Source organism: Dipodomys merriami, unplaced genomic scaffold (assembly GCF_024711535.1).
Source record: "Dipodomys merriami isolate MVZ:Mamm:240054 unplaced genomic scaffold, mDipMer1.0.p SCAF_1, whole genome shotgun sequence".
NCBI lineage: Eukaryota > Metazoa > Chordata > Mammalia > Rodentia > Heteromyidae > Dipodomys > Dipodomys merriami.
In genome coordinates this window covers 10,041,413-10,068,374 of record NW_027202270.1, presented here as the reverse complement: position 1 = coordinate 10,068,374, position 26,962 = coordinate 10,041,413, and the positions used below count along the sequence as shown (strand labels likewise).

At 39.9% G+C, this 26,962-nt stretch overlaps 1 protein-coding gene across 8 annotated transcripts in view; it reads right to left on the bottom strand.

Annotated features, from left to right (window-relative positions):
• Nucleotides 1-26,962, bottom strand: part of Col4a4 (collagen type IV alpha 4 chain) — a 125,188-nt gene that overhangs the window by 55,365 nt on the left and 42,861 nt on the right. For all 8 annotated transcript variants that reach the window (XM_070015744.1, XM_070015718.1, XM_070015711.1 and 5 more), the window contains 15 exons: nt 25,535-25,597; nt 24,719-24,754; nt 24,486-24,527; nt 20,504-20,584; nt 19,754-19,807; nt 19,406-19,465; nt 18,221-18,265; nt 17,877-17,930; nt 16,999-17,068; nt 16,415-16,519; nt 11,798-11,962; nt 6,472-6,561; nt 5,233-5,396; nt 3,794-3,866; nt 2,781-2,887 (listed from right to left, as the gene is read on the bottom strand). In XM_070015744.1, coding sequence (XP_069871845.1) covers nt 2,781-2,887; nt 3,794-3,866; nt 5,233-5,396; nt 6,472-6,561; nt 11,798-11,962; nt 16,415-16,519; nt 16,999-17,068; nt 17,877-17,930; nt 18,221-18,265; nt 19,406-19,465; nt 19,754-19,807; nt 20,504-20,584; nt 24,486-24,527; nt 24,719-24,754; nt 25,535-25,597 — 1,209 coding nt within the window. The remainder of the gene's footprint in view (nt 1-2,780; nt 2,888-3,793; nt 3,867-5,232; nt 5,397-6,471; nt 6,562-11,797; nt 11,963-16,414; nt 16,520-16,998; nt 17,069-17,876; nt 17,931-18,220; nt 18,266-19,405; nt 19,466-19,753; nt 19,808-20,503; nt 20,585-24,485; nt 24,528-24,718; nt 24,755-25,534; nt 25,598-26,962) is intronic.

Here is a 26,962-nt window from a genome sequence, read left to right as displayed (position 1 = left end):
GAATTACTGGGTCAGGGTAGTTTTATGCTTCATCTTTTTAGAGAAACCTGCATATTGCTTCCCAGAGTAGTTGAACAAGCGTATAATCCATGTAATAGAGTTCCCTTTTGGCCACATCCATGCCAGCATTTGTTATTATTTATTTTCTGCTGCCAGCACAACCCTGTTCATTGCAGCACTGTGTATCATAGCCAAGATATGGAATCAGCCCAGATGTCCCTCAGTGGACAAGTGGGTCAACAAAATGTGGAGCATATATACACAATGGAGTTTCACTCATCCACTAGAAAGAAGTATATTGTACCATTCTTAAGGGAATAGACAGACTTGGGGAAAAAATAAAATTAAGAGAAGTAAGCCAGACCTATAGATTGAAACAAAAGTTGTATGGTTTCTCTCATTTGTGGTAGCTAGCATGTGCCTATAATAGCTATAAGCAAATACACTGGGTGGTGTGCAAGTGGTTACAAATGAGTTAACTCAGGTATAATAGACTCTATGGAAAGCACAAATAATATATATTTTTTAGAAAGACTGAGTTGAAGCCCAACAAAATCAACACCAGGAAATGGATACATGCAGGAGGGATTTGGGGAGAAGGGGTGAGGGGTAGATGAACGAAGAGGGAACAGCAGGAAAATGCAACCAAGAATTCATTGTATATACCACAAAATTAAGAAAAATAAGGCAGGGGAGGGTCAAAGTGGGATGGGGATAATGAAGGGGTAACATAGATTAAGAAGCATTGTATTCATAAGCTGCCTTGTTAAATGGCAAAAATTATAGATATATACATACATATATATATATATATATATATATATATATATATATATATATATATATATACTACAAAATTAAGAAAAGTGAGGGAAGGGGTGGGTAGGGAGAAGTCAGCGAGGATGTTGAAAGGGGTGACATTGATCACAGTGTATTCATAAACTTCTATGTTGAATGCTAATTCCTTTGTACAACTGCTTAAAGATGATTAATATACAGATATATTGATAAAAGACTTGTGGGGAGTGGAGCACCAGTATAATCACATGTATAATCTTAGCTACTCAGAAGGCTGAGATTTCAAAAATCCAATTTCAAAATCCAATTTCAAAATCAGCCCTGGCAGCAAAGTCTGTGAGACTTCCAAAAAGCCAGAAGTGGAACTGAGTTCAAGCCTTATTACTAGTACACAAACAAACTAACAACAACAAAAGAGTTATGGGATCCCTTGTTGGAGATTCCTTAAATAGGGGGCTCCTTTCTGTAAGTCCCACGTCATTTGTGGAGACCCCAGAAGCTAGGCAGTAGGCTTAACAGCTCCTGAGAGAGGAATGGTGCAGTCAAGTCAGAGCTGTTTGCACAATGATCACAGGTGGATCTAATCTTCTTCTACACTAAATGAAGGGTGCTCAGAATGCTGGATCCTGTCCTGCTGTCAACTGAGGGCATGTCTTTTATCCTTCAGCCTGGGCTGGTTTCCATCCGGGTCTGTGAAAATCCTGAGGTTTCAATGAATGTAGGAACCCCCACCACACTCACACACTCCCCAGTGAGTGTTTCAGATATTCTTCACCAGTCTCATCCATAGTTAAGTACCTTTCTATGTTATTGGTTTCTCAAAGATTTTGAAGTAGAAAGAGTGAACACAACGAACTTTACCATTTTGGTGGGGGGCGGGGGTGGGGGGAGATGGGAAGGGATGAGAAGGGGAAACAAAGGAGGAGGCAACAATGCTTGATAGGAAATGTACTCATTATCTTGCCCATGTAATTGTAACCCTTCTGCATGGTATTTTCACAATAAAAACAAAACAAAACAATGCTCGGCAAATCTAACCCTGACAATTTTCAATGTACTTGGTTCATCTGAAAGGCTAGAAGGAATCAACACCACCAAGTCCAGTCCTCAATCTCTGACTCTTATTCATGCATATTCTCTCTTGGGGATCTCTGTAAAATCAGAACCTGGCCCTTCCCTTTTACAGCACTCTGTGTTTTCCATTTCCTGGGGCAGATAGCACAGGCTGGGCCAGAACAGTGCACACTTGGGAATGCAGCAGACTAAGAGTCCTCACTTCTATTTAGCCTACCTGACAGATGAGTCACTTTGAAGAAAATATTCTAAGCCATCATTTCCTTACTGCAAAATTGGGAAGGTAATTGCCCATTAGTAGACTATCATTACAAGCATCAAACATCTAGCTCAGTTTCTGTAATGTCTAAGCATTCAAAAATAGGTTATATGCCTAAGATATTTTAAGTTCTTAAGCAACGATCATGTCTCTTACTGTCTTCTTTTAACCTTCATCACCAGCACAGTATTTACCCATCATTGGTCAATGGGGTTTTCTAAAAGCCAATATGTCAGTTCAGTGGATTCACACCATGTCACTTACCCTCATGTGTTTCTTCACCAGGAAACAGAGCTAAAGCTTAGGATCAGACCTTGTGCTCAATCACAGACCCCATTGTCCACTGATAAGATCTACACTCAGTAGGGATTTGCAAGATATAATCATCCCCAAAGAAAATAAACTCCTCGAAGACAGGGGACACAAAAATCTTCCCATGACTGAACTACTATTAAGGATTTTTGACCATCTCAAATTATTCCACACCTTTTCTAACAATCATCTTTTGGTGGCAGAGAGCTAAAAGGCCACTGGTGACAGCATGTTGGTAACAGAGGCAAACGTACATGAGCACAGGTAAAGTAAGAAGGAGAAAAAACAGGAGACCTCATAAGAAACTGGAATTCTATAGCAGGAGAATTGTACATACTGGAGGTCCTGGCTCCCCTGTTTCTCCATCGCGTCCATCTTGACCATGTTGTCCTCGCTGGCCTGGAAATCCTAGGGGCCCATCAGGTCCTCTTTCTCCTTTGATCCCTAGAAACAGAGGCCGAAAGCCATTCAAGCTTTTATCAGCAAGGAGTTAATATAGAAAAAAAGAGAGGAGTAAAGATAAAGACAATAGCATTGACTCTGGGGGCGGGGGGTTGGTGGAGTTCCAGTCATCTAGAGGGTGAATGATAATTGCCAAATCGATTGAATCTCCTTATTTGTGAATTTCCCCTTTATCCACGTCAGTAGAGGTAGAACTAGAACTTTCTCCTACCCGAGGTGACATCACATAGTGTTCACTTCCTTGCCCCCAGGGAATGGAAGAATAAGCATAATTAGTGTCTTGCTCTACACAAAACAATCCTTTCTGAAATTACTTTTCTACCTAAGCTGACAAAGCAAAACTCTCTTCATTGATGACTGTATAAACTTGGAGCTTCCTGGAACTCTGTGTCCCTCCCCCCTCTAAAATCCTTTGGATCCATTAAAGCTATGGCTTAGAGATTCTTGTCTGTGACCCAAGGTCCTGGACCTGGGTATTCCTGAACAACCCCATGCCTATGCTTACATATTTTGTTTAGGTAAGCCATGGCATTACTTTTCTTCTCCAACCTTCTTTAAGCTAAACATCTATCATTTACAATTAAACATATTTTTGTGCAACACACGATACTATAAAGCAGTAAGTAAACAGCAGGCAAATGAATGGAAGTCTTGCTTCAAACACAAGTTCATTACTGTGAGGATCTGAATCCATGACAAAGGGAGCACTTGCTTTTCCAAGGGCTCAACCTTGGCACCACTTTAGGGAGGGCAGAGAATCATTTTTATGCAATCTCAACTATTGTAAATTATAGAGCACTGACCTTTGGTCACAGGGGAAATTAATGTAAGAATGAGCCATATACCATTTTAAAGATGTCACAGGTCTCAGTGATTACTCATGCTCACCTTTAACTCTTGCTACAACCATGTCACCCTTTGTTCCTTTGAAGCCAGGGGGTCCCAGGGCACCAGGTTTACCCTTGTTGAGAAATAAAAGAGCAACACATTCATTCATTATGATGAGTCGAAACTCTTGACATTCATGTGAATCTAATCTCTCTCTCAAAAAACTCTAGATGTTTCATATCATCCAAGGTGGAAAAATGACCCATCTGCAAAACCCTATGCCCTACAGTTCAGTTATTGTTAACATCTACCTTTTTTTTTCAGTGCCTTATACATGCTAGGACCTTATGCATGCTAGGCAAGTGCTTTTCTGTTGAGACACATCCAAGCCTTTTAGCCATTCCTTTGACATCATATCCTCCCACTTTGCCCCTTGGTTACCCTCTACTCAATCCCTGATAGATGATGATGGACTTTGTTACCATCTGCCACACTGTGTGCATGCACATGCACACACACATGCACTGGTCCTGGGCTTGAACTCAGGACCTGAGCATTGTCCTTGATCTTCTTTGTTCAAGGCTAGCACTCTATCACTTGAGCCACATTTCCACTTGGGGCTTTTTTTGCTGGTTAATTGGAGCTAAGAGTCCCATGGACTTCCCTGTCTGGGCTGACTTTAAACTGCTATCCTCAGATCGCAGCCTCCTGAGTAGTTAGGATGGATTATAAGCATGAACCACTGGAATCTGGTTTCTAGTTTCAAATCTTACCTGCAGGTGATAGACCTATAATATCCCTGAGGAACCTGTATTGAGTTTGGTGATCTTTAACTTTGGCTGCATATTAGAAATGCAGAGCCACTTTTAAAATAGAAGAACCTAACATTCCAGGTCTGGTCACAGGTATTATCATTATCATCATCATCATCATCATCATCATCATCATCATCATCATCATCATATTTTATGATAATCTTAGAGTTTGAACTCAGGGCCTAGGTACTGTCTCTGAGCTATTTTGCTCATGGCTAGTACTCTACCACTTGAACCACAGCTCTACTTCTGGCTTTTGGGTGGTTAATTGAAGATCAGAGTCTCATGGACTTTTCTGCCTGGGCCAGCTTTGAACCATGATCCTCAGATCTCAGCCTACTGAGTATCCAGGATTACAGGCATGAGCCACCAATGCCCAGCCATACTAATATTTTATCATCAGTCTGTTGAAAGGTCTGTGTCCTTTCTGAAACTCCAGGAGGACTGAGGCTCTATTTGATCCCTGTACCTGAAACAGTGCCAGGAACACTCAAAGTATAGTGATCAATTTAGTAAGTTAGTCATGGATGGGAGGATGAATGAATAGGAATAATTATTAAGGTATTAAGATTATCTATAGCTTCAAAACATGGAGTATGTCTTGCTTACAATTCCAAAGGGTTATAGTAATTCTAATTCGGTCTTGTTTCCCTGGAAAGACGACAGCTGGTGGGAATTACTCACAGGGGGCCCTGGAGGGCCTTCAGCACCAGGTAGGCCTGGATCACCTTTTTCTCCAAACCAGCCAGGGAGCCCTAAGTCTCCTTTACTCCCTTGCCTCCCATGAGGCCCTGGGGCGCCAGGGGGGCCCAAGGGGCCAGGTTTGCAGGCACAGAGTCCTTGGTTTCCTAGACAGAGAGAAAAGGCAAGCATTGTCCTTTTTCCTATTCAGAAAGAACTTCAATACAGAAACCAATACTGTGAACAGAGAACAAAAAGATTCTGATGTGGTCAATCTTCACTGCCGGTAGAAAGCACAAGGCCAGGGCAGCTGGACAGAGTGTGGGTGGCCTTACTGCAATGGTAAAATGGGTCCATAGTTTCCATTCAAATGGGAGTGTTTTGTGTGGTAAATACATCCTGAAAAACTAATATTAAATCCTACTGAAGAATTGCAAAGTATTTGGACCCCACTGAAGAAACAAATACATACATCACGGTATAAGCCATGAAAATAGATGATGATGATGGTACTAAATATGGCATGTTCCCTAGCCATCAGGACTTTGGTTGTTGTTGGTTGTGGGGCTTGAACTCTGGGCCTGGGCACTCTCCCTCAGCTCTTCAGCTCAAGGCTAGTGTTCTACCACTTGAGCCACAGCACCACTTCTGGTTTTCTGGTGGTTAACTGGAGAGAAGTATTTCTCGGACTTTCCTGCCTGGGCTGGCCTTGAACCTCAATCATTAGATCTCAGCCTCCTAAGTAGCTAGGATTACAGGCATGAGCCACTGGTGCCCGGTTGCCATTAAGACTTTTAACTCAAAAACTTTTTAACAAAATCAAAGGCTTCTGTTGTGTCTATGTTCTCCTAGTTCCTGACTCAGTTGTTCAAAAAGGCTCTAAATGTTTAGAGAACAGAAACACAGAGTTCCAGACATCTAGCATCATGGGAAATAAGGCCACTGCAGGGTGGTAGAGCCCAGCCCCTCTACTATTCTCAGGGAATCAAGTGGAGCTTGCCAGCAAAAGTTGCCACTTCATGTGATATATGGCCTTTATGCTTGAAGAGGCAAGGATTTGAGTTTTGGGTGACTTGATCACGTTATAGCACCTAGTGAAGTAGATTACTCACAAAGATCAGTAACCAAGGTGAGAAAGAAGTCTCAATGAAATGCTACCTCCTGCGTCACGTACATAGCCCCCAGTACTTCATATGTGGTATGTAGTTACTTTAGAAATTCCATCTTTGATCTGTTACTTACCTTTCTCTCCTTTGGAGCCTCTTCTTCCTGGTGGGCCCATTATACCCTTTATTCCTGGTGGTCCAGGGTAGCTAACACTGCACTGTATCACTGTTCGGTGGGAGAGGGGTTGATGGACAGAATCACATTGCTATAGTTAATGTTTTCTGTGGAACATGAGTCTCATTCCCTTCCACCCTCCCTCCTCTGTTTCCCTTCATAGCCCCATATGTTGTTTTATTCTTCCTTCAGGATTCTCTATCTAGAATATAAAGAATATGCTTACAAAAAATGGCATGCTTTTGCCATTATAAATAGTGGTAAAAGTCAGCTTTAATCTCAGTCCTAAATTTGTGGTCTACAGAACAAGATAGTCTACAACAACCTTAAGTACCAAAATAAAAACACCAATAACAAAAACATAACTCCGGAGTCAGTGGATGGCATAGACATTTCCTTAAATTCTCAATCCTTAAAAATAATTCTCAATCATTAACCAACTAACAACAACAAAAACAAATAATGATCACAGATAAAATGCAGACAATCAATTCTACATTCTGCTCAGATTCCAAGAGAATAAAAGACACATACTTGGTCTCACCAAAATAAATAAATAAATAAATAAAAAGGCAAGAAACTAGGGAAATTACCTCAGAAATTTACCCCAGAGTTTACGGAGTAGAATGACAGAATGACAGATTCAGAACTAGGTTAAGAAACATTTGAACAAGAGAGTATTCTCTCCAAAAATTGCAGCAGCAAAAACAAAAACAAAAACCAAAATCCAGGCCCCAAAATCTGTAGGAAACAGACAATGTAGCAAGAAGAAAACTTCAAAAGAAACTATAGAGCCAAAATAGCTGATAAAGGTGTGCACTCAGCCCTGAAACCTGAACAGAAAACAGCTTCACTAAGAAAACCCTTAGTAGTAAAATTTGTGTTCATTATGATTGGTACAGAAATTTGCAAATTCAGAAGAATGGAAAATGGAGTGAAGTGTGGAAAAAAAAAAACCCTTCTCAAAAGTTACTGATAACTATAGACCCATTTCTTTGATGAACATTGATGCAAAACTTCTCAACAAAATTTTGGCCAATCGACTTCAACAACTCATCCAAAAAAATCATACACCACGATCAAACAGGATTCATTTCAGGGATGCAAAGCTGGTTCAGTATATGCAAATCAATTAATATTATTCATCACATCAACAGGAGCAAGAATACGAACCACATGGTTATCTCAATAGATGCAGAAAAAGCATTCGACAAGATCCAACACCCCTTTATGATGAAGGTTTTGGAAAAATTAGGAATCCATGGAACATTCCTCAATACAATAAAGGCTGTATATGACAAACCTACAGCCAGCATTATACTCAATGGTGAAAAACTAAAGCCATTTCCTCTTAACTCAGGAACAAGACAAGGATGCCCACTCTTTTCACTTCTCTTCAATCTAGTATTAGAATGCCTAGCTACAGCAATAAGACAAGATGCAGACATAAAGGGGATCCAAATAGGGAAAGAAGAAATAAAACTCTCCCTCTTTGCAGATGACATGATCTTGTATTTAAAGAATCCCATAGACTCCACTCCCAAATTACTCAAGCTGATTCAAAACTTTGGCAAAGTAGCAGGTTATAAAATTAACCCCCCAAAATCAATGGCTTTTCTGTATGCCAACAATGAGAAAAGTGTGGCTGAAATTAGGAAAGCAACTCCATTTGTAATAGCCCCACAAAAAATAAAATACCTAGGAATTAACTTAACCAAAGAAGTGAAGGACCTCTATGATGAAAACTTTAAAATCTTGAAAAAGGAAATCAACACAGAACTTAAAAAATGGCAAAACCTCCCATGCTCCTGGATTGGCAAGATTAACATCGTGAAAATGGCAATACTCCCCAAGGCTATCTACAAATTCAACGCGATACCTATCAAAATTCCACCCTCATTCTTCAAGGAAATAGAGGAGGCAATCCAAAAATTCATATGGAACAATAAAAGACCCCGAATAGCAAAAACGCGCCTCAACGGAAAGAACACTGCTGGAGGAATATCAATACCAAATTTCAAACTCTACTATAAAGCCATAGTAATCAAAACAGCTTGGTATTGGCATAAGAACAAACCTCAGGAACAATGGAATAGAATTGAAAACCCAGAAATGACCCTACAGACCTATAGCCATCTAATCTTCGATAAGGGAGCTAAAACAATAGAATGGAAGAAAGACAGCCTCTTCAGTAAATGGTGCTGGCAAAATTGGTTAACTACATGTAGAAAACTAAAGCTAGATCCTTATATATCACCCTGCACCAGAATCAACTCCAAATGGATCAAAGACCTTGAACTCAAAGCAGACACTCTGAAAACATTACAGGATGGAATAGGAGAAACCTTAGGTCTCCTTGGCTCAGGCCGAAATTTTCTGAATAGAGACCCGGGAACACAACAAATCAAAGAAAGGTTGGACAAATGGGATTGCATACGGTTGCAGAGCTTCTGCAGGGCAAATGACATAGCTAGCAAGATCAATAGAAAGCCCACCGATTGGGAGAAGATCTTTACTAGCCATACAACGGACAAGGGTCTCATATCTAAAATATACTTGGAACTCAAAAAATTAAACCACCCAACAACAAATCCTCAAAGAAACAACTGCCCAATAAATAAGTGGGCGAAAGACTTAAAGAGAAGCTTCTCTGAAGAAGAAAGAAGGATGGCCAATAGACACATGAAGAAATGTTCAACATCCCTAGCCATAAAAGAAATGCAAATCAAAACAACATTGAGATATCACCTCACTCCAGTTAGAACAGCAAAAATCAAGAACTCTAACAACAACAGATGCTGGAGGGGATGTGGACAGAAAGGAACCTTACTTCATTGTTGGTGGGAATGTAAACTTGTTCAACCACTTTGGAAAGCAGTATGGAGGTTCCTCAAAAGACTTCACATAGATCTCCCCTATGATCCAGCAATCCCACTTTTGGGCATTTACCCAAATGTTTACAAACAAGACCACACTAAAGCTACCAGCACAACTATGTTTATTGCAGCATTATTTACCATAGCTAAGATATGGAACCAACCCAGATGCCCCTCAGTAGATGAATGGATCAAGAAAATGTGGTATATATACACAATGGAATTCTATGCCTCCATCAGAAAGAATGACATTGCCCCATTTGTTAGGAAATGGAAAAACTTGGAAAAAATTATATTAAGTGAAGTAAGCCAGGCCCAAAGAAACATAGGTCCCATGGTTTCCCTTATTTGTAATATCTAGTATATGTATGAGTCAAGCGGAAAAGGTCAGATAATGTGATGTCAGGAAAATGAACCCTTAGATATGTATTTTAATGTTTTTTTCTTTCATGCATGTGTTTCTAACCCATTTATAAGATTATCTCTTTGTTGCTTTGTATGTCCCTCCCCCACAGTATCACCCCTGCTTTCACTATATTTGATGTCAGTATAACTTGTGGAGGAGATGGGGAAAAACCAGTTGTTTTAGGATACAGGTGGACCTGTTGCAACAATGAGAAGTACAAGTTGTCATGTCCAAAACGAGCTTTACAACGTTGGTGCGGGGGGGGGGGAAGGGGGGGAAGGAGAAGGATTGGGATTGGGGGGGAGGGGGGAGGCTGGGAAGGGATGTGAAGGGTAAACAAAGGAGGAGGCTGCAATGCTTGGTAAGAAATGTACGCATTATCCTGCCCATGTAATTGTAACTCCTCTGTACAGTATGTTCACAAATAAAATAAAATAAAATTTTAACAAAAAGTTACTGATAAGTAAAAAGTAACAATAAAGATTGAAAGATGCAAAGTTAGTAGTTTTTCTATTTTGTTTTGTTCTGTTTTCATAAGTTCTTTTATTATCAACTTCAAACAATACAGTTATCGGAGAACTGAAAAGTTATTCTTGAATCTGAAGTGTGTCAAAGTAAAAGGCAAACCATTGTGGAATACAAGAGCGTGATAACAAAGAAAAGTTCCTAGAAGTTTCCAGGAGAGAAAAGAGAGTTTAGACAAAGAATCTCAAGTATCTAAATGTTTAGAAGGTTTGTAAAACCACTGAAAAAGACAAAACAATTGAGAATTCATCCTTCAAAATCCTGCAGGAAAAAGATTTCTAACATTTTATATTCAGCAAAGTTATCAATCAAACTCCACAGTAGGACCGATAAGATTCCTCAGTTTTACTTTTTTACTGGTACTCTGAGAAGTATAGCTGGTAGCCATTGAAGTCAATCTGAGTTATGTGAAACAAAGAAACAAGCAAATAAAAAGACAGGAGACAGACAGGAGAGGACAGAGAAACTTCTGAGGATAAATATGAAAGAAAATCTCAAGGCTGTATCCCAGCAATAAGTTTCAAGTCCAACCTGATCTAATCTGAATAAGTTAAGAAGTTCCAGGGGAAGTTGTGCTGTGGCTCAAGTGATAGTGCTAGCCTTGAGTTGAAGAGCTGAAGGACAGCAACCAGGCCCAGAGTTCAAGCTCCATGACCAAAAGAAAAAAAAAGTTCCAGGGAAGATTTTATCAATAAGATCAATAAGCTGGTACTGTTACAAGGTTTAATGGGTTAATGTATAAAATGGTCAAATGCACACAACTCTGGGTAGTTTGAGTTAAATAATTACAATGATAACCAAGCAAACATGCAAAGAAAGCAAGACAATTTACAAAACATTATGCTGAAAAAAGTCAATACAGTAATAAAAATATACTATTATATGGCTCTGTCTGAGAATAACATGTAATTGTTCAATATAAACACTGAACGTTTAATCAAAATTATGACACTAGCTCTATTAGTAGGCTGAGGGATGGGACGTGTGCACATGTGCACTGGTAAATGAGAATTAAATTCATCTTCTCAAGGGGAAGGCCAATAGATCGTGCCAAAGTAAATAATGAAAAAACTGGCATTCCAAGCATGTTGAACAGCAATATAGAAACAGTAAAAAATGATACCAGCCACGTGTGTGTAAATAATTGTCTGTAGCACGTAGGACTAAAAGACACTACCTTCTAGCACCTTCCTAGAAGACAAATGGAATCTTAAACCAGACCCATCTATGACTCAAATAAAAAATAACCTTCAAAAATTCTTTATTTACCGAACTCCATCATTCATACTTCCAGGTAAATAATGGCACATACTCTCACTGATGTCATGGTCCAGCTGTTATTTGTAAAAAGGATTTTAGTTCCTAATGTAGCTTAGAAATATACAGCTTTAAACATGTGTGGAAGGTGCTACTTTGTGAATGACCCTGCCAGTGTCACTTCAGCATAAATGCGTGTGTGGGTGAATGAGGACCACTTTACCATCCAATCCTGGAGGTCCCGGCTGCCCTGGTGCTCCCGGAAGGCCTGGTGGCCCGGGATGCCCTGGTTTTCCAGGGGCCGAATCCGGTTTCCCAGGAACCCCGGCTTCCCCGGGAAGGCCTGGTGGACCAGGAAACCCTGGTGGCCCGGGAGGCCCCGGGATGCCTGGAAGAGAAATTAAGGATGAAAAGCACACCTGCTCTTGGAGTCAATGTTTCTGTAGAAGAAAGTGAGGTCAGCACATTCTTCTTGAGGTCCCAGAATTGGTTTTTTGGCCTTTTTAAGGGAAATGAACAGAGCTAGAGGACATTGTGAAATAAGCCAGACACAGAAAGAGGCATGCACATGACCTCACTCATGTGTGGAATCTACAGGGTCAAGTTCATAGAAGCAGGGAGTAGACCCAGGGTGGGGAACGCAGGGAGGTGAGTGATATTGACCTAAGGTTCAAAAATCTCAATTAGGGGCAAGGAAGGTGGCTTCGTGATAGAGTGCTTGCCTCGCATGCATGAGATTCTGGGTTCGATTCCTCAGCACCACATAAGCAGAAAAAGCCTAAAGTGGTGCTGTGGCTAAAGTGGTAGAGTGCTAGCCTTGAGCTGAAGAGCTGAGGGACAGCACTTAGGCCCAGAGTTCAGGCCCCATGACTGACAAAAAAACAAACAAACAAACAAATCTCAATTAGGCAAGGTGAGGAAGTTCTGGAGAAGTAATGTAGCCTGATGGAGATGACAATACTGAATTATACACTTGATGTTTCTAAGAAGATAGAGCTTTAAAAGCAACGAAGATAGAGCTTGACTGAATGCTCTAACCACATGTGTGTGTGTGCGCACGCACACAGTAACTATGTAGAAGTGACAAATATGATCATGAGAACATGGTGATCACTTCACAATTTACAGCAGAACATCATGTTTATATCATGAATAGGTACAATTTTCATTTTGTCAGTCATGGGGCTTGAACTCGGGAGCTGTCTTTGAGCCCTTTGAGCCCTTTGAGCACTCTACCACTTTGAGCCAAGCTTCACTTCCAGACTTCTGTGTGGTTAATTAGAGAGGAGTCTCATGGGGACTTTTCTGTCTGTGCTGTCTTTGAACTGCTATCTTCAGATCTCAGCCTCCTGAGTAGCTAGGATTACAAGCATGCACTACCAGTGCCCAGCTTAGATAAAATATTGATATCAAACATATATAAATAAAGCTGTTTTCTTTTTGCTGTTGTTTTCTTTTTTAAGGAAACTATTCCAGATGATGGCGCATAAAAGTGATAGGGGAATGCTGGGCCCAGTGGCTCAAGACTGTAATCCTAGCTATTTGAGAGGCAGACGGCAGGGGATACCAGGTGGAGGCCAGCCCTGATAGACAGATTGCAAAACTCCAGCGCCAGCAGTGGTTGGGTGCAGTGGTGTGCTCCATCATCCCCAGCTCCTGAGGAATGCCAGTTGTTGTGTGTGGTGGCACTCACCTGTCATTCCAACAACACAGGTGAGTGTGCAGTCCAGACCAGCTTGGACACACAGACACTATCTTGATAAGAACCAGTGCAAAAGGAGCTAGAGGCATGGCTCAAGAGGTAGACAGCCTGCCCACCAAGCATGAGACCCTGAACTCAAACCCTACCATCATCAAAATAATGATTTTTAAAAAAAGAGGTAAGGAAAATGAGCCACATTTTAAAATTTCTTTTATTTTAGGCAGACTACTAGCTATAAAGTATGACCTATATCTTAATACTCCAAATACATTGCATGAAATAAAAACAAGGAAAATTCAGTTTAAAAATTACTGAATATCCCAGGCTACCTCACCTCCTTCAAAACAATCAGACAAGTGGAAATGGACAGGTTTGAGGACTCAGATTTCTCATTCTTTGGGGTTACTGGACGAAAATAGATCTTGTTAACCTAAAATTAACATTTTCATGACAGTAAAAGTAATCTGAACAAACCCATTAGCACATATTAACAGACATAAACATATGCTCACATCATCATTTATGTAGGACATAAAATACTTAATTCTCGTAGTATCTCAGGTTGAGCCAGATGCTCAGAGGCTTATAGTTCGAACTTCACCTTTCCCTCTGTAGTCATCAGAATCTTAAGCAGTCATTTAATTATTGACCTTTTCATCAGCCTCATAGGTGAGTCCATTAACCCACATAAGGAATTCAGTTCAATATCTAATGATGGGACATGCTCCGTGGATGCTCCATCAGGTTCAAACAAGGTAAACAGGTAATACGTCCGTAGGTTAACCTTGCTCTTGACTTCCTTCCCCTTTTGCTGGTGTCCTTGACTTAAGTGTAATGGGAGGTCTCTGGCTGAGGGTCACTGCCTGTCACGGTCTGGCTGCATCATCTTTGTAGCAGACTGAACTGCACAAAGATGTCCTCACAGCAGTTCTAGCTGCACAAGTTCTTTTAAAACCTGGGCATTTCCTGATCCAAAGGCAGGGTGTCACTCCCTCCTTGTGAACTGTCCCCTCTGATAAGTGGATCAGCTCCCTCCTTGTGAGATAAAAGACTTAAAGACCTGAGCTACTGCATAAATAACTCACTTGCCCCAAAGATCCTCCCAATATCGTCAGGGCCTGAATGGAGAAAGAATCCACGTAGAGACTGAAACTAAATGAGAGATGAAGGAAATACATGCCCAGCTAGACTCGAACCTCAAGTCCCAGTATCTGTGTGATTCTAAAGTTAAAAAAAACTCTAAGTCCAGAATGCTCAGCTTAGCTAGCCCTTCCTAAACTCTTGAACTATAGAAAGAATGAGCGGTAAATATATATAGATTTTTGTTTCAAGCCACTAGGTTTGGGGTAATTTGTTCAGCAATAGACAACTGGAACTTGTCAGTAATCAGCAAAATAGCATAGGGGTGTGGGTAAGTTAATGATTTTATTCTTGGGTACATATGTCCTAGGGGCTCACTTGTATTTGTAAACATTACCTTTTCTCTTTAAAGAAACCTGAAAAACTCACACTTCATAGATTAAAGCACAGTAAATTTAGGCCACCTATCAAAAATATTAGGAAGTTTCACTGTGGCTGAAGTAGTAGACTGCTAGCCTTGAGCACAAAGAGGCTCAGGGACAGTGCTCAGGCCCTGAGTTCAATCGCCACAACATACAAAAAGAAAAAGAATATTAATAGATGACACAATGAGTCTTTACTATGTCTCACGCTGTATTGTAAGGATTATGGACATATACCTTCTGCCAGTCCTAACAAGGCTCCATCTTGCAGACAGAAAAATTGAGGTACGGCAAGATTCAATACATCTTACAATTGCACATCTTGTAAGCAGTAGAAATTTCAATGGTTTTCTTCACATCACAAACTCCCACATGGAGTTTGTACAGACCCTAATAATGAAAGCTTGATTTGAAGACAACTAAGCAAACAAATTGTAGTTAGAGTTGAATAGCTCAAGAAACTTCTTAGGACATCTCAGTAAATATAACAACGACCATCAGCTGGAATAAATTGTGCTTATTGACTTGCCTTCTCCCAGGCTAATCAGCTGTCCTGAGTTCACAGAAGGAAAATATCCTACAAATTCTTGTTGCTAATTTTAGAAGTATTAACCAGCCTGGTTCCCAAAGAGATTTTTCCCTCCAGGTGGCGCTGTGATACTTCATCTGAACTAAAATTTTACATCTTGATCATAAGTTTTCTTTGAAAATTTCACATAGGAAATGTAAATTGGGGCCCAGGTGAATGGTAAGAATTATAAGAGTGCTTGTTAACAAGGAGAGATTTCTACAATGGAAGGTAAAGAGGAAACACTGTAATATATTAATCCTAGTGGCAGTTCCCATTTTGTTGTTGCTGTTGCTTGGCATTGGGGTTTGAACTCAGGTTTTAGGAGCTGTCCCTTAAGTTTTTCTCTCACCTCCATTTCTGGCTTTTTGGTGATTAATGGAAGATAAGAGTCTTCTGGACTTTCCTGCCTGGGCTGGCTTCAAACTGCCACTCTCAGACCTCAGCCTCCTGAGTAGCTAGAATGGATTGCAGGTGTGAGCCACTAGTGCCTTCTTTCCAGTTTCAAGCCTTATCTACAGGTGATAGTTTGGGAGAGGTGTCTTACAGAAATATAGTCCTCATAATATCCCTATTTGGCTAACTTTAGAACCTGTATTTCTTCCAAATAAATGATTGATTAGTTTGAGTTCAGTGATTAACTTGGCTACATATTAGAAATGCAGAAGCACTCTTACAATAGCAGAACCTAGTATTCCAGGTTTTATTATTATTATATTACTGTTATTATTAATTTTTTGTGACAATCCTGGGACTTGAACTCAAATCCAAGGCCCTGTCTCCAAGCCATTTTTCTCAGTGCTCTAACACATGTGGAGCCACAGCTCCACTTTTGGCTTTTTGGTGGTGATAGGAGTCACACAGACTTTCCTGCCTGGGCTGGCTTTGAACCTTGATCCTCAGGTCTTATTTTATTAGTACCTAGGATGACAGGCATAATAAGCCAACTACTTCTGGGCATCCATCACCTTAAAAGTTTCCTAAAGCGATATTATGAGCTCGTGCTGATGATTACTCGGGTGGATGTGATGTCTGAAATCGAATACCTTAAATGCAATGGATCCATACCTGGACAAGCCACCCCTGGTAGGCCGGGAGGGCCTGGGGGACCTGGTGGTCCTATGGCTCCCATTTCTCCCTGGCGGCCTGGGCATCCTGGGTCCCCTGTAGGACCTGCCAGAGACAAGAATAAACACATGTCTATGTACAAGGTGGTGTGCAATGTCTAGTTCCTCCCCACCATTCCAGTGGAGTATCTCAGATTGAATCCCCTTCAGCCAGCCTTTTTTTGCAGACCCATGGACTTTGAATAGAGCTCCCAGATACCAATAGCCCCCTTCCTGTTCGGCATTTTGGCAGGAGTTAGTCAAATGATCTCATGCACTGTTTAACATCGACAAAAATACTTTCTGAAAGATAACATAATCCACATCCAAGCATGCATCATATAAAAGTGGATGTCTTATACCAGTAGATACAAACGCAGATGCCCATTTCTACCTGAACGTATAGAATTACATCTTGATGCTAATATTCATGTATTTTGCCTGCATAATGTGAAAGCTACAGGAACACTGGGCCAAACTCTTTGGTGTGAGCCACTCAAATCCCATTTCTGTATGAAGTATGGAAGAACTGAATGGAATACAAACCTTTAAGAGGGACGGGCGGGGTTACCAAAATGCCTGGTGGTCCTGGATGTCCACGTTCTCCAAGGTCCCCCTAAAATTATTCATTCACTTACTTTTCTTAGAAATAATGGTGTCATCTGATGTTAAACAAACAGTGGGAGAGCCATTGCACCTTCATTTTAAGAAAGATTAGGCTGACTGTGAAGATGAATGATTTCACAGAGTTCAAGGAAAGGCAAAGATGCATCCAATCTCTTACCTGCACATGCAAATTAGCAATGAACTGACAAAGCTCTCACAAAAGCAAATCATTAATACCAATGAAATTATTCCATGATCATAAATCAAATACCTCTGAAATTTCTTGGTTTCTTTGATATACTATGAGAATCAATGTCTAAGATGGAATGCCAGTAAAAAAATGGTTTATTCACCCAGCAAGTTCTCAGTCTCCATTTTCTTCTAGTATGAAAATACTGTCTGTCTTAATTATGTCCCGTGAGGGCCACTGTGTTTTGTCCTGATCCAGTGCTGAGTGTGTAGTTACACACAGTTTAAACAGAAAATAAACAATGCCGTGGTAAAAACTGCAGTCCGCTCTAAAACCCTCTGTGTTTCCATTCTCAATATCCTTGGATTCCATGCAATGTTTGAAATTTTTATTATTATTCACTTTCAAAAGAATTAGTTCTCAACTGTAAACAAACATGCTAGCATGGCAATTCATATGAAAATAAGCATATGTGACATGCATATTTCATAAATATGTACCAGTGGTGTGTACAAATTTAACTCTGGCTCTTTCAAAAGTTCTATTTGATTCTGTGAAATATTTTTAAAACTGCATTTGATAACGTAAGGGATATAAAATTTTATCTTCTGTAGGCTCACTTCTTTACCTTTGGGCCACGCAATCCAAATAGCCCGGGCTCTCCAATCTGTCCTTGTTCTCCCTACAAACACACAGAAACATGTATTTTTAAACAAATGAATAGGGTTGGGTAGCAAATTACTTCCTCCTCATTTAATTCGAATCAGAATGCTCACAGAGACTGCAAACTCTTAACACTGCTCTGAGTTGCATCCGAGAGTTCTGCTTTGGCATCCACAGCTAAATCCTGCAATTCGTGAAGTGAATGTATCTGCCTTTCCTTTCCTTTAATGACGAACATGCAACCGTACTTCTGAATAAGACTGACCTGCATTTACTGCCTTCATCACCTCTGTAATAAGGAATGCTTACCTTTAATCCTGGAAAACCAGGTGACCCATGGGAGCCAGGAACACCCTAAGAAATTAAAGGAAAGAAAGAGTTAAATAAAAATGCACCAGTTCTTTTACCTCACCAGTTACACACACACACACACACACACACACACACACACACACACACACACACACACACACACACACACACACACACACACACTCAGAGTCTTGTTTGCAAAAATGGTTGAAGGAAATAAATATAAAATTGTTCCATTTATTTGCCTATTGGGACTGTAATTTATATTTCATTTTATTCAAATAAATTATGCCATTGCCAGAGCTTTAATTAAGAATGTACTTTCCAGAAAGTGGAAACATGCTTGGGAGAGCACACAAATAAAGGGGAAAGGGGAGCCAAATACAGTCATTATATTCAATGTACATTTTGTAGAAATTTAACTATGTAACTTGAGGGTAGGGAGGAGAGAGGGAATCGGGGAGAAAGGTAAAAAGGGTGACATTGATCAAGATGCATTATACTCATAATCTGATTTATGGAATTGTAGCCTCTTTATAACTACTCCATAATGAATTTTCTTTCAAAGAGAATGAACTTTTGTCTTTACTTCTCTTTCAGTACTAATATATCTAACCTATTGCACTTAGTCAAATATCTTTGAAATTACTGTAATACATTTATCTGGAAATTAGTAGTTGTTCTCTGTACCTTCAGCAATAAAAACATCCATAGAAAGCAATATTGCCCCATTCAGTAGCAAATCTAGCTTGATTGATGTTCATGCCATCTGGGGACTGACCTCTGTATACCCCATGTGACACCCCATTACTGACATGTGTGGGGTAATCCTTTTGGTCTGACATGGTACATTTTTTGCTAGCTGTTTCTCTTGGATCAGTGCTTTGATTGATGAAATAAATATGCAGAAATTCACCATCCCAAGTACCTACCGCACTAGCACTGAACAAGAGAGCAGATTCCCAGAGTCCTGACACTTCCAGCCGTTTTTTTCTACATTCTACGCATTTATTTCATCTAAATGCTATTAAGCGAAAGAATTCCCTGAGACCTGGCTCTAGCACACAGTTCAACTGAGACAGTCTCCATCTTGGAACATATAGGATGACAGATCTAGTCTTACAAATCTGTGTAAGAGCATTGATTCCAAATCCACTGGTGTGAATAACAGATGATCCTTACCCTAGGTCCTGGGAATCCAGGAAGACCTTTCTCTCCTTTTATCCCAATACCAGGTTCTCCCTTAAAAAAAAAAATGGCAAGACTTAGAAGGTGCAAGCAACAATAGTTCACCAATACAGACAGTAAAAACAATGAAAAATAAGCTAGGACTGTGATAAACTTATAGAAAGAATTAAAACAAATGTCTTATAGGATTATAATAAAAGATTCTGGAGATAGATACATACAAACATAATGCATATCTATATTGATCAAAATTAGCATTTGCAATAATGACAAAGATTGCACAAAATGAAATTTTGAATTGAGGTATCATTTTATAGAAATAGAAAAAGGAACTTAAACTACCTTGGGTCCTGGTGGTCCTGGTAATCCAATCATTCCAGGAAGTCCTTTTATACCCTAAAAATCACAATGAATAAGATGTCAATTCTTATTATGTAGCATGATGCATTCCATCTTCTTTTAGACACCATCTCCTTTGTCAATGTGTTTATTTTTTTTAATAAAGAATGCAATTAGCAACTAATCCTTAAGCATACTTGTGACCTTGACTCCTTTTCAGGTCGATGTGAGAAGTATGAGTCAAAGGGGTGGACCACCATGAAACCATGAAAATGTAGCCACCAAGAGAAGTGGTTCCTTTTGAGCAAGATAGAGGGATTTAACCAATAATTCCATAGGAACAACAGAATTGGTATATGACATCAGTAATAGCAGGTTTGGAAGCTGACAGAGGAAATTAATATTTGCCCCCAGATCTATTGTGTCCCCAGCCTTATACATTTGTTACCTTGTCAGTTCTTAAAACGCCAAACCCATCCATGACATTCGAAGGACAACTTAAATTGAAATGGTATTTGTAAGACTCAGTGTAATGGAGGACTTGGCACAATTTGACAGTCTAGAATCAGTCTATTAACTCAGCAGCTAGATAGACTCAAGGCCATGGAAACTTTTAGAACCATAATGTTCACTCTTGTGCAAGAATTTAATGAAAATGCCAGCCTGTTAAGGCAGCTTTGAGAATAATGTGGTGAGACATATAAGGTGTTTTCATCGTTACTTTATGAGGTAACATATGAATTGGGGGCTTACCTTTTCTCCTTTATAGAGAGAAGCATCAGGTGGTTCTATCAATAGGGTGGGTCCAGGAGAACCTTGCTGGCCAACTTCACCCTTTAAATAAAATCAAGAGATTATGAATTGCATATGAATTTATGTTTCAAAGTAAGACTTTTGCCCATGTATGATACCATAAGGCTTCTAGTTCTGTATTTCATGAATTTTAATATATAAATCTTGGAAAATATCTCATGTACTTTAGAATATTTGTTTCTTATTAAAATTTAATATACTTATGGCTAAGCATATACTTAAAATATAAAAAAGCATGCTAGCAGCTCATGCCTGCAATCCTCACTATTTGGAAGGCTGAGAATGGGAGGATAATAGTTCCTGACCAACTAAGGCAAAAAATTGTGTAAGACCCACCCCATCCCAAGTCATAGCTCGGCACTACACTGTTCAACTGTCATCTCAAGCAATGTGGAAAGCTGAGACTGGGAAGGTCAGGGTTTCAACCCAGCCCAGACTCCCTCTCCCCTAAAAAAAAAGTCCATGAGACTTCATCTCCACAGAGGGAAGCAGGCTATGGTGGGGAACCTCTGCAATCCAGTGCTGTCAGGAAGCCTAAAGTAGGTAGATTATAGTTCCAGCACATGCCCATGCAGAAATGAGACCCTATCCCAAAATAACCAGCAATGAACAGATCTAGAGATGTGACTTCATTGGCAGAGTACCAAATTAACAAGCAAGAGAATCTGAGTTTAAACTCTAGTAGAGCATATATATTTTCACACACACACACACACACACACACACACACACACACACACACACACACACACACACACACACACACAGAGACTATAGCTAAACAGCTAAAAGAGATCAAAGAAAACCCATATAAACAAATGAATGGAGTAAATAGAAATTTCCTTTAAAGCAAGACATGAAAATTTATCTCAATTAAGAAAAATCCTGAAAAATAATCAAATCAGAAAAATAAATTAGAAAGCCTCTTTGACACAGTAGATGAAATAAAACTCCTAATTTTAGGACTTAGAGATAGATTAGACACAGTAAAATAAGTAGAAAAGAACCAAAGAAATACTGGAACTTTGCAAGAATTTCAGGGATCTACTAAAAGACTAAACTTAGAAATCATGGGCATAGAAGTGGAGCTGTGGTCCAAAGCAGTAGAATGCTAGCCTCCAGCAAAAGCACTTGGGGATGGCACCCAAGCCCTGTGTTCAAGCCCAAAACTGACACACAAAAAAAGGAAGAGGAAAGAAATCATGGGCATATATGAAGAGATATGGTGACTAAAGCCACAGAAAACATCCAATAGAGCAGTAGCAGAACAATTACCAAATTTTGAAGAAGAGAAACTCATTGGGGCTTTTAGAACACCCATTAGCCAAGATCAGAAAGGGACCTCTCTCAAGAGGAGAGGGATAGACAAATGAAGAGAGGAAGAGTAGAAGAATGTATGTGTGTGTGTGTGTGTGTGTGTGTGTGTGTGTGTGTGTGTGTGTGTGTGTGTGTGTGAATGGTATTAAGAGAATTGAGGGGTGGATGTGGTTGAGAGAAACAGAAGGGAAAATGATTAAATGGATGATGATAATCAAGATGCACTGTACTCATAAATTAGCATGCTGAAACAAAACTTCTTTGTATGCCCACTTGAAGTTAATAAAATTATAAAATAAAAATAAGAAGGACCTCTCCATAATACATTATAACCAAAATAATGAGCTCAGAGAACAAGGAAAGAACACTGAAAATTGTAAGAGAGTAAAGTCTTATAACTAAAATGGGAAACCCATCAGAATAACAGATTTCTTATTAGAAACCCTAAAAACATAAAGGGCTTAATTGTCAAACATTGAAAGTTAACAACCCATAATGCCCTTCTTAGCAATGCTACTATTCACAACTAAAGGATAAATGAGATGTTATATGACAAAAACTAAAGATATATATTGTGTATGTGCGTGTATCAGAATAACACAACCTAATAAGTATATGAGCATAATGTAAAATATGCAAGGTGATTTTTTATTTTATTTTTAAATTATGATTATAGTTGTGGGGATTTTCCAACTACACTAAATCTTTTTCTAAATCCTGATATTTTCAGTGCTTGTCAAATAAACATATCATAAGAACATACAGTGATTTATGAGTTATTCCAGTCTGGGTAGATTTATTTTCTTTCTAGCTTATATCAATAAATTAGGTTATTTCTTATTTATTTTCAGTAATATTTAAAACACAAGATGCCATACATAAGTAACTAACCAAAAGGGTTTTTTGTTTGTTTGTTTTTGTTTGCTTTTTATTGGGGCTTTAAATTGCTTTTACAGTACAACTATGAATTTTCACTTTTAATTAGATGCCTTTTGTATGCTTTTGAATATCACTATTATTGGACAGTTAAAGTTATCTTCTGTTTCTGACATATGCTCTGAGTCAGGCATCTGTTAGCCAGCTAGGCTGTATTACTTCAGAGAAGTTTCTTAACATATTTCTCATTCCTACTTTTTTAAATTCCTCTAAACCTCACATTTTTGCTCTATGATATTGATGATAATACTGGTTCACTTCAAGGTATTATTTTACTGAATGCATGATACACTTGACAGGCTTATAGCCATCCATAAAGAAGAATGAAGTTCCATTGTCTTAATTTTTGGATCACTTAAAGGGTCACCACATTACTCAATATTTCCACATTTTCTATAGCCTGAGCTTGCAAACACATCTGCTGGCCTCAGCCCTGAAGACCACTCAGCCGGCAATGCCTTCGGGCCTTGCCACATCTCAGGGGTGGGAGGCTTCCAGAGCCAAAACAAAGTAATCCCAGGGACTGAGACTCCTCAAGTTTGAACACTATTGTCTGACTGTATGTTCTTTCAGTCGTGTCTCTAAGTCAATGGTTCTAAAGGTTTGGACACACACACACACACACACACACACACACACACACACACACACACACACACACACACACACAGAGGAACATTTGGTAAGTCTTGACACAATGCTGTTGATATACTCAGGGGCACAGGCTGCTGCTAGTGTTGAGTGAATAGAGACCACAAACACCTCTAAGCATTCTATCTTTGACAGTTATGTTGCTCTATTAAACATCTTTGCCATAGTTTAACCGTGCTGGAATTTCATGAGAGTGGGTACCAGTCTGCCTATCTTGTTAAATGTCCACAGTCAGTATCAAGCTTAGCATGGCACAGAATAGAGGCTTGGTATCTATTTCTAATGTTGAAAGCCACTTGCCTCCCATTGGACACTGAATTAATTATATTTAGATAACCCATTATTTTCACCCTGTGTGTGTGTGTATGTGTGTGTGTGTGTGTGTGTGTGTGTGTGTGTATGTCTGTGTGTCTGTGTGTACCAGTCTCAGGGATTGAACAAACAGCCTGGGAGCTGTCCTTGAGCATTTTTGTGGTAGCACTCTACCACTTCTAGGTGTTTGGTGATTGATTGGAAATAAGAATCTCATGGACTTTTCTTCCTTAGGCTGGCTTTGAATCATGATCCTCATATCTCAGCCTCCTGAGTAGTTAGGATTACAGGCACGAGCCATTGGTACCTGGCTCACTCACTTATTAAAATCTTATCCTCACTCTCAGGCTTCCACAGAAAGGACTGTGACTCAAGAGGGAGGAGGAGGCAGGAAGGATAGGGGGAAGGAGATGTTACTAAACGTCTGTGGCTCAAGTTACTTTATATTTATTTTTTTATTATCTCTCTTGCCATGTTGAAATGTGTCATCTAAAGGAACCTGAACTCAGTGTAAGCCATGTTGGAGCTGTCATTTACAAGTCAAGGCAAATAGTGGTATAATAATTGAGCAGAGAGAAAAATTTTCAGCCATCAAGTTGGGCGGTGACCAGATTGTGAGCACAGCTAAATAATAACCCAAATAACCGCCATTACAGGATGATGCACATCCCCTACACTGTGACCTCCGTGCCAGGGTGTTCCTTACCGGGTCTCCCATTTGCCCTTTCACTCCCACACCAGGATTGCCCTGAAAAAGAGAAGAAAATCAATCTAATTGCTTTTGAATTAAAAAAAAAACAATAAAAAATGAGGATTTCTATTCTATGCAGTTCATTTAAGCACTTAGAAAATCTGATAAGGGGAAAGATGTCATTCTAACAAGCATCCTCGATGAACTCTTTCAATGTGCATGCGTTGTGTATATGTATCAGGACTTACCTTCAACCCTGGGCTCCCAGGATGACCCGGAGGTCCCTAAATCAAAGACAAAATAAATTAACACATAAACAATCAGCCATAGCTTATCTAGATGTGTGTTTATTGGTTGTCTCAAGTTTCTATTTAGGAAACACTCGACTTTAAAATAGGCACGACATGACCTCTCTCTTATGTAAGAGCTTTAATAAATTGATCTCACGGAGGTAGTCAGAATAGAATAGAATAGTTGTCATCAGCCGCTAGGAAGGCTGGAGCGGAGAGCAGCGGGTAGGAAGAATGCTTGGTTGCTGTGTACACATCTGCGGTTGGGAGATTTAGCTTCTCGTCTTCTGCAGCACAGAAGGGCACCACCGTCAACAATAATTTATTGCATATTTTAAGGTGGCTGCAAGAGAGGATTTAAAAGTGTTTCTGACATAATGACAAATGTTTGAGATCATCGGTATGCTACTTGCCACGATTTGATCAGGTCACCTTGTTTGCACATGTCTAAATGTCACCTTTGTATCTATGACCATGTATACTTTCAGTGTCAACTAAAACTTAAAAAGTACACAATGGATCTTTGCCCATGACTTTTTGGCATGGATGTGCTACTGGGCTGTGGAAATCTCACTTCAGTGGCTTTATTCCTGGCGAGACCTGTGTGTGAAGATAGAGTCCTGCAGATAAAGTGGGGGTGGGCAGAATCCCCCAAATATAAGCTCTCAAGGGGGCTGCCCACGCCTGACCCAATGCTGCACTTCTGTCTTTACATTTTATCCAAATGTTGATGCTGGGTTTCTAAACAGACAGTGTTTGCAGTGTTACACTCACCGTGAGCCCCGCTGCACCAGGGTAGCCCCTGGGGCCCACTGGTCCCGGTGGACCCCTAGATCCCTAGACAGGACAAAATCAGCACATTAAAAAAATATAAGCTGCATTCATAACAAGAGCCGCCTTGTAATCCCAGGTGGATTGAAACCCCCAACACAATGAGTTCCCTCCCTCCATGCTCAGCTGGAGAATCTTCAACAGACCCGGGACAGCCTGAACTTTTTGAAGATCAGACAAACCTGGTTGTGAAGACACAGAGAGCCATAGACTTTCAAAAATAAATACATAAACCTGTCACAGTGAAGGTTAAGAGGAAAGGAAACTCAAATTGGATGCTAGCGCCTCCTGCTTGTTGTCCTTGCTGCTTAGGGAATTGAGATCTGTAAGATCCAGCCTGGGGGAGAAGGTTTGCTAGACTCTATCTTCAAAATAACCATCAAAACAGGAGGACTAGAGGCCTGGCTCCAGGGGTAAAGCATCAGCATAGGGAGAGTGAGGCCAGGTTCAAACCCCAGGACCATGGAAAGAAAAATCAGAGAAAACTTGTTCTTAGCGAAATTCCACATGTATTACTATTTGTACATATATTAGAAGGATTAAAATATTAGTTCCAGTTAACATTAATAGTTAAATAGTAATACATTTATATTTTAATACTGTTTTGTAATATGCCTCTTGCTGGTAAAGACCCTTGTGGATAGAAACACAATGATCCCGATTTAAGATGAAGATGGTCCACCATACACAGTTTTTATATCATATCATTTTCACAGGCACTCATTAGGATGAGAAGGTTCTGGCAGGGCAGCCTGGAAAGGTGAAGAGAAACACTTGCTTGACTGGTGGGTCGAATGGTTTGAGTGTAATGCCGCACCCTCTCTCAGGAGGGAAACTTCTGCTCATTGTCCCAAAGTCATCTCATTTATTGCACAGGGCTGGGCCTCAGCAGTGTTAAGGAAAACAATGCAAGGAAGTCATCGTCAATAGCCAGAAACACAAAACAACACGATAGATTAACCAGCAGAAGGCAAAACTGCTTTCAATTTCAATCCCAAAAACATTGATGCCTGGGAGAGATTAATATAATCAGTGAATTACAAGTTACAGGAAGGCAGACATAATTTATGGTCACTGATTTGGCAGGCAAAGAAAGTACAGAGAGATAGGGTAAAATTACTTCCCCTTCCAATGCCTATGTAAGGAGATCTAGCTATGCACACGTACAGTCACAAGCAGACTTCCTTTCCTAGTACTTAGGAAAGTAAAAAGGGTCTACAAACATCTGAGCAACACCAAATGATCACTAAGAGAGGGAATGCCAGTGGCTCACATATGCAATCCTGAAGTAGAGCTGTGGCTTAAGTGGTTTGCCACTAGCAGTGGGTAAAAATCTAAGGGACAGTGCCAAGACTACAAACTCCAGTTCTC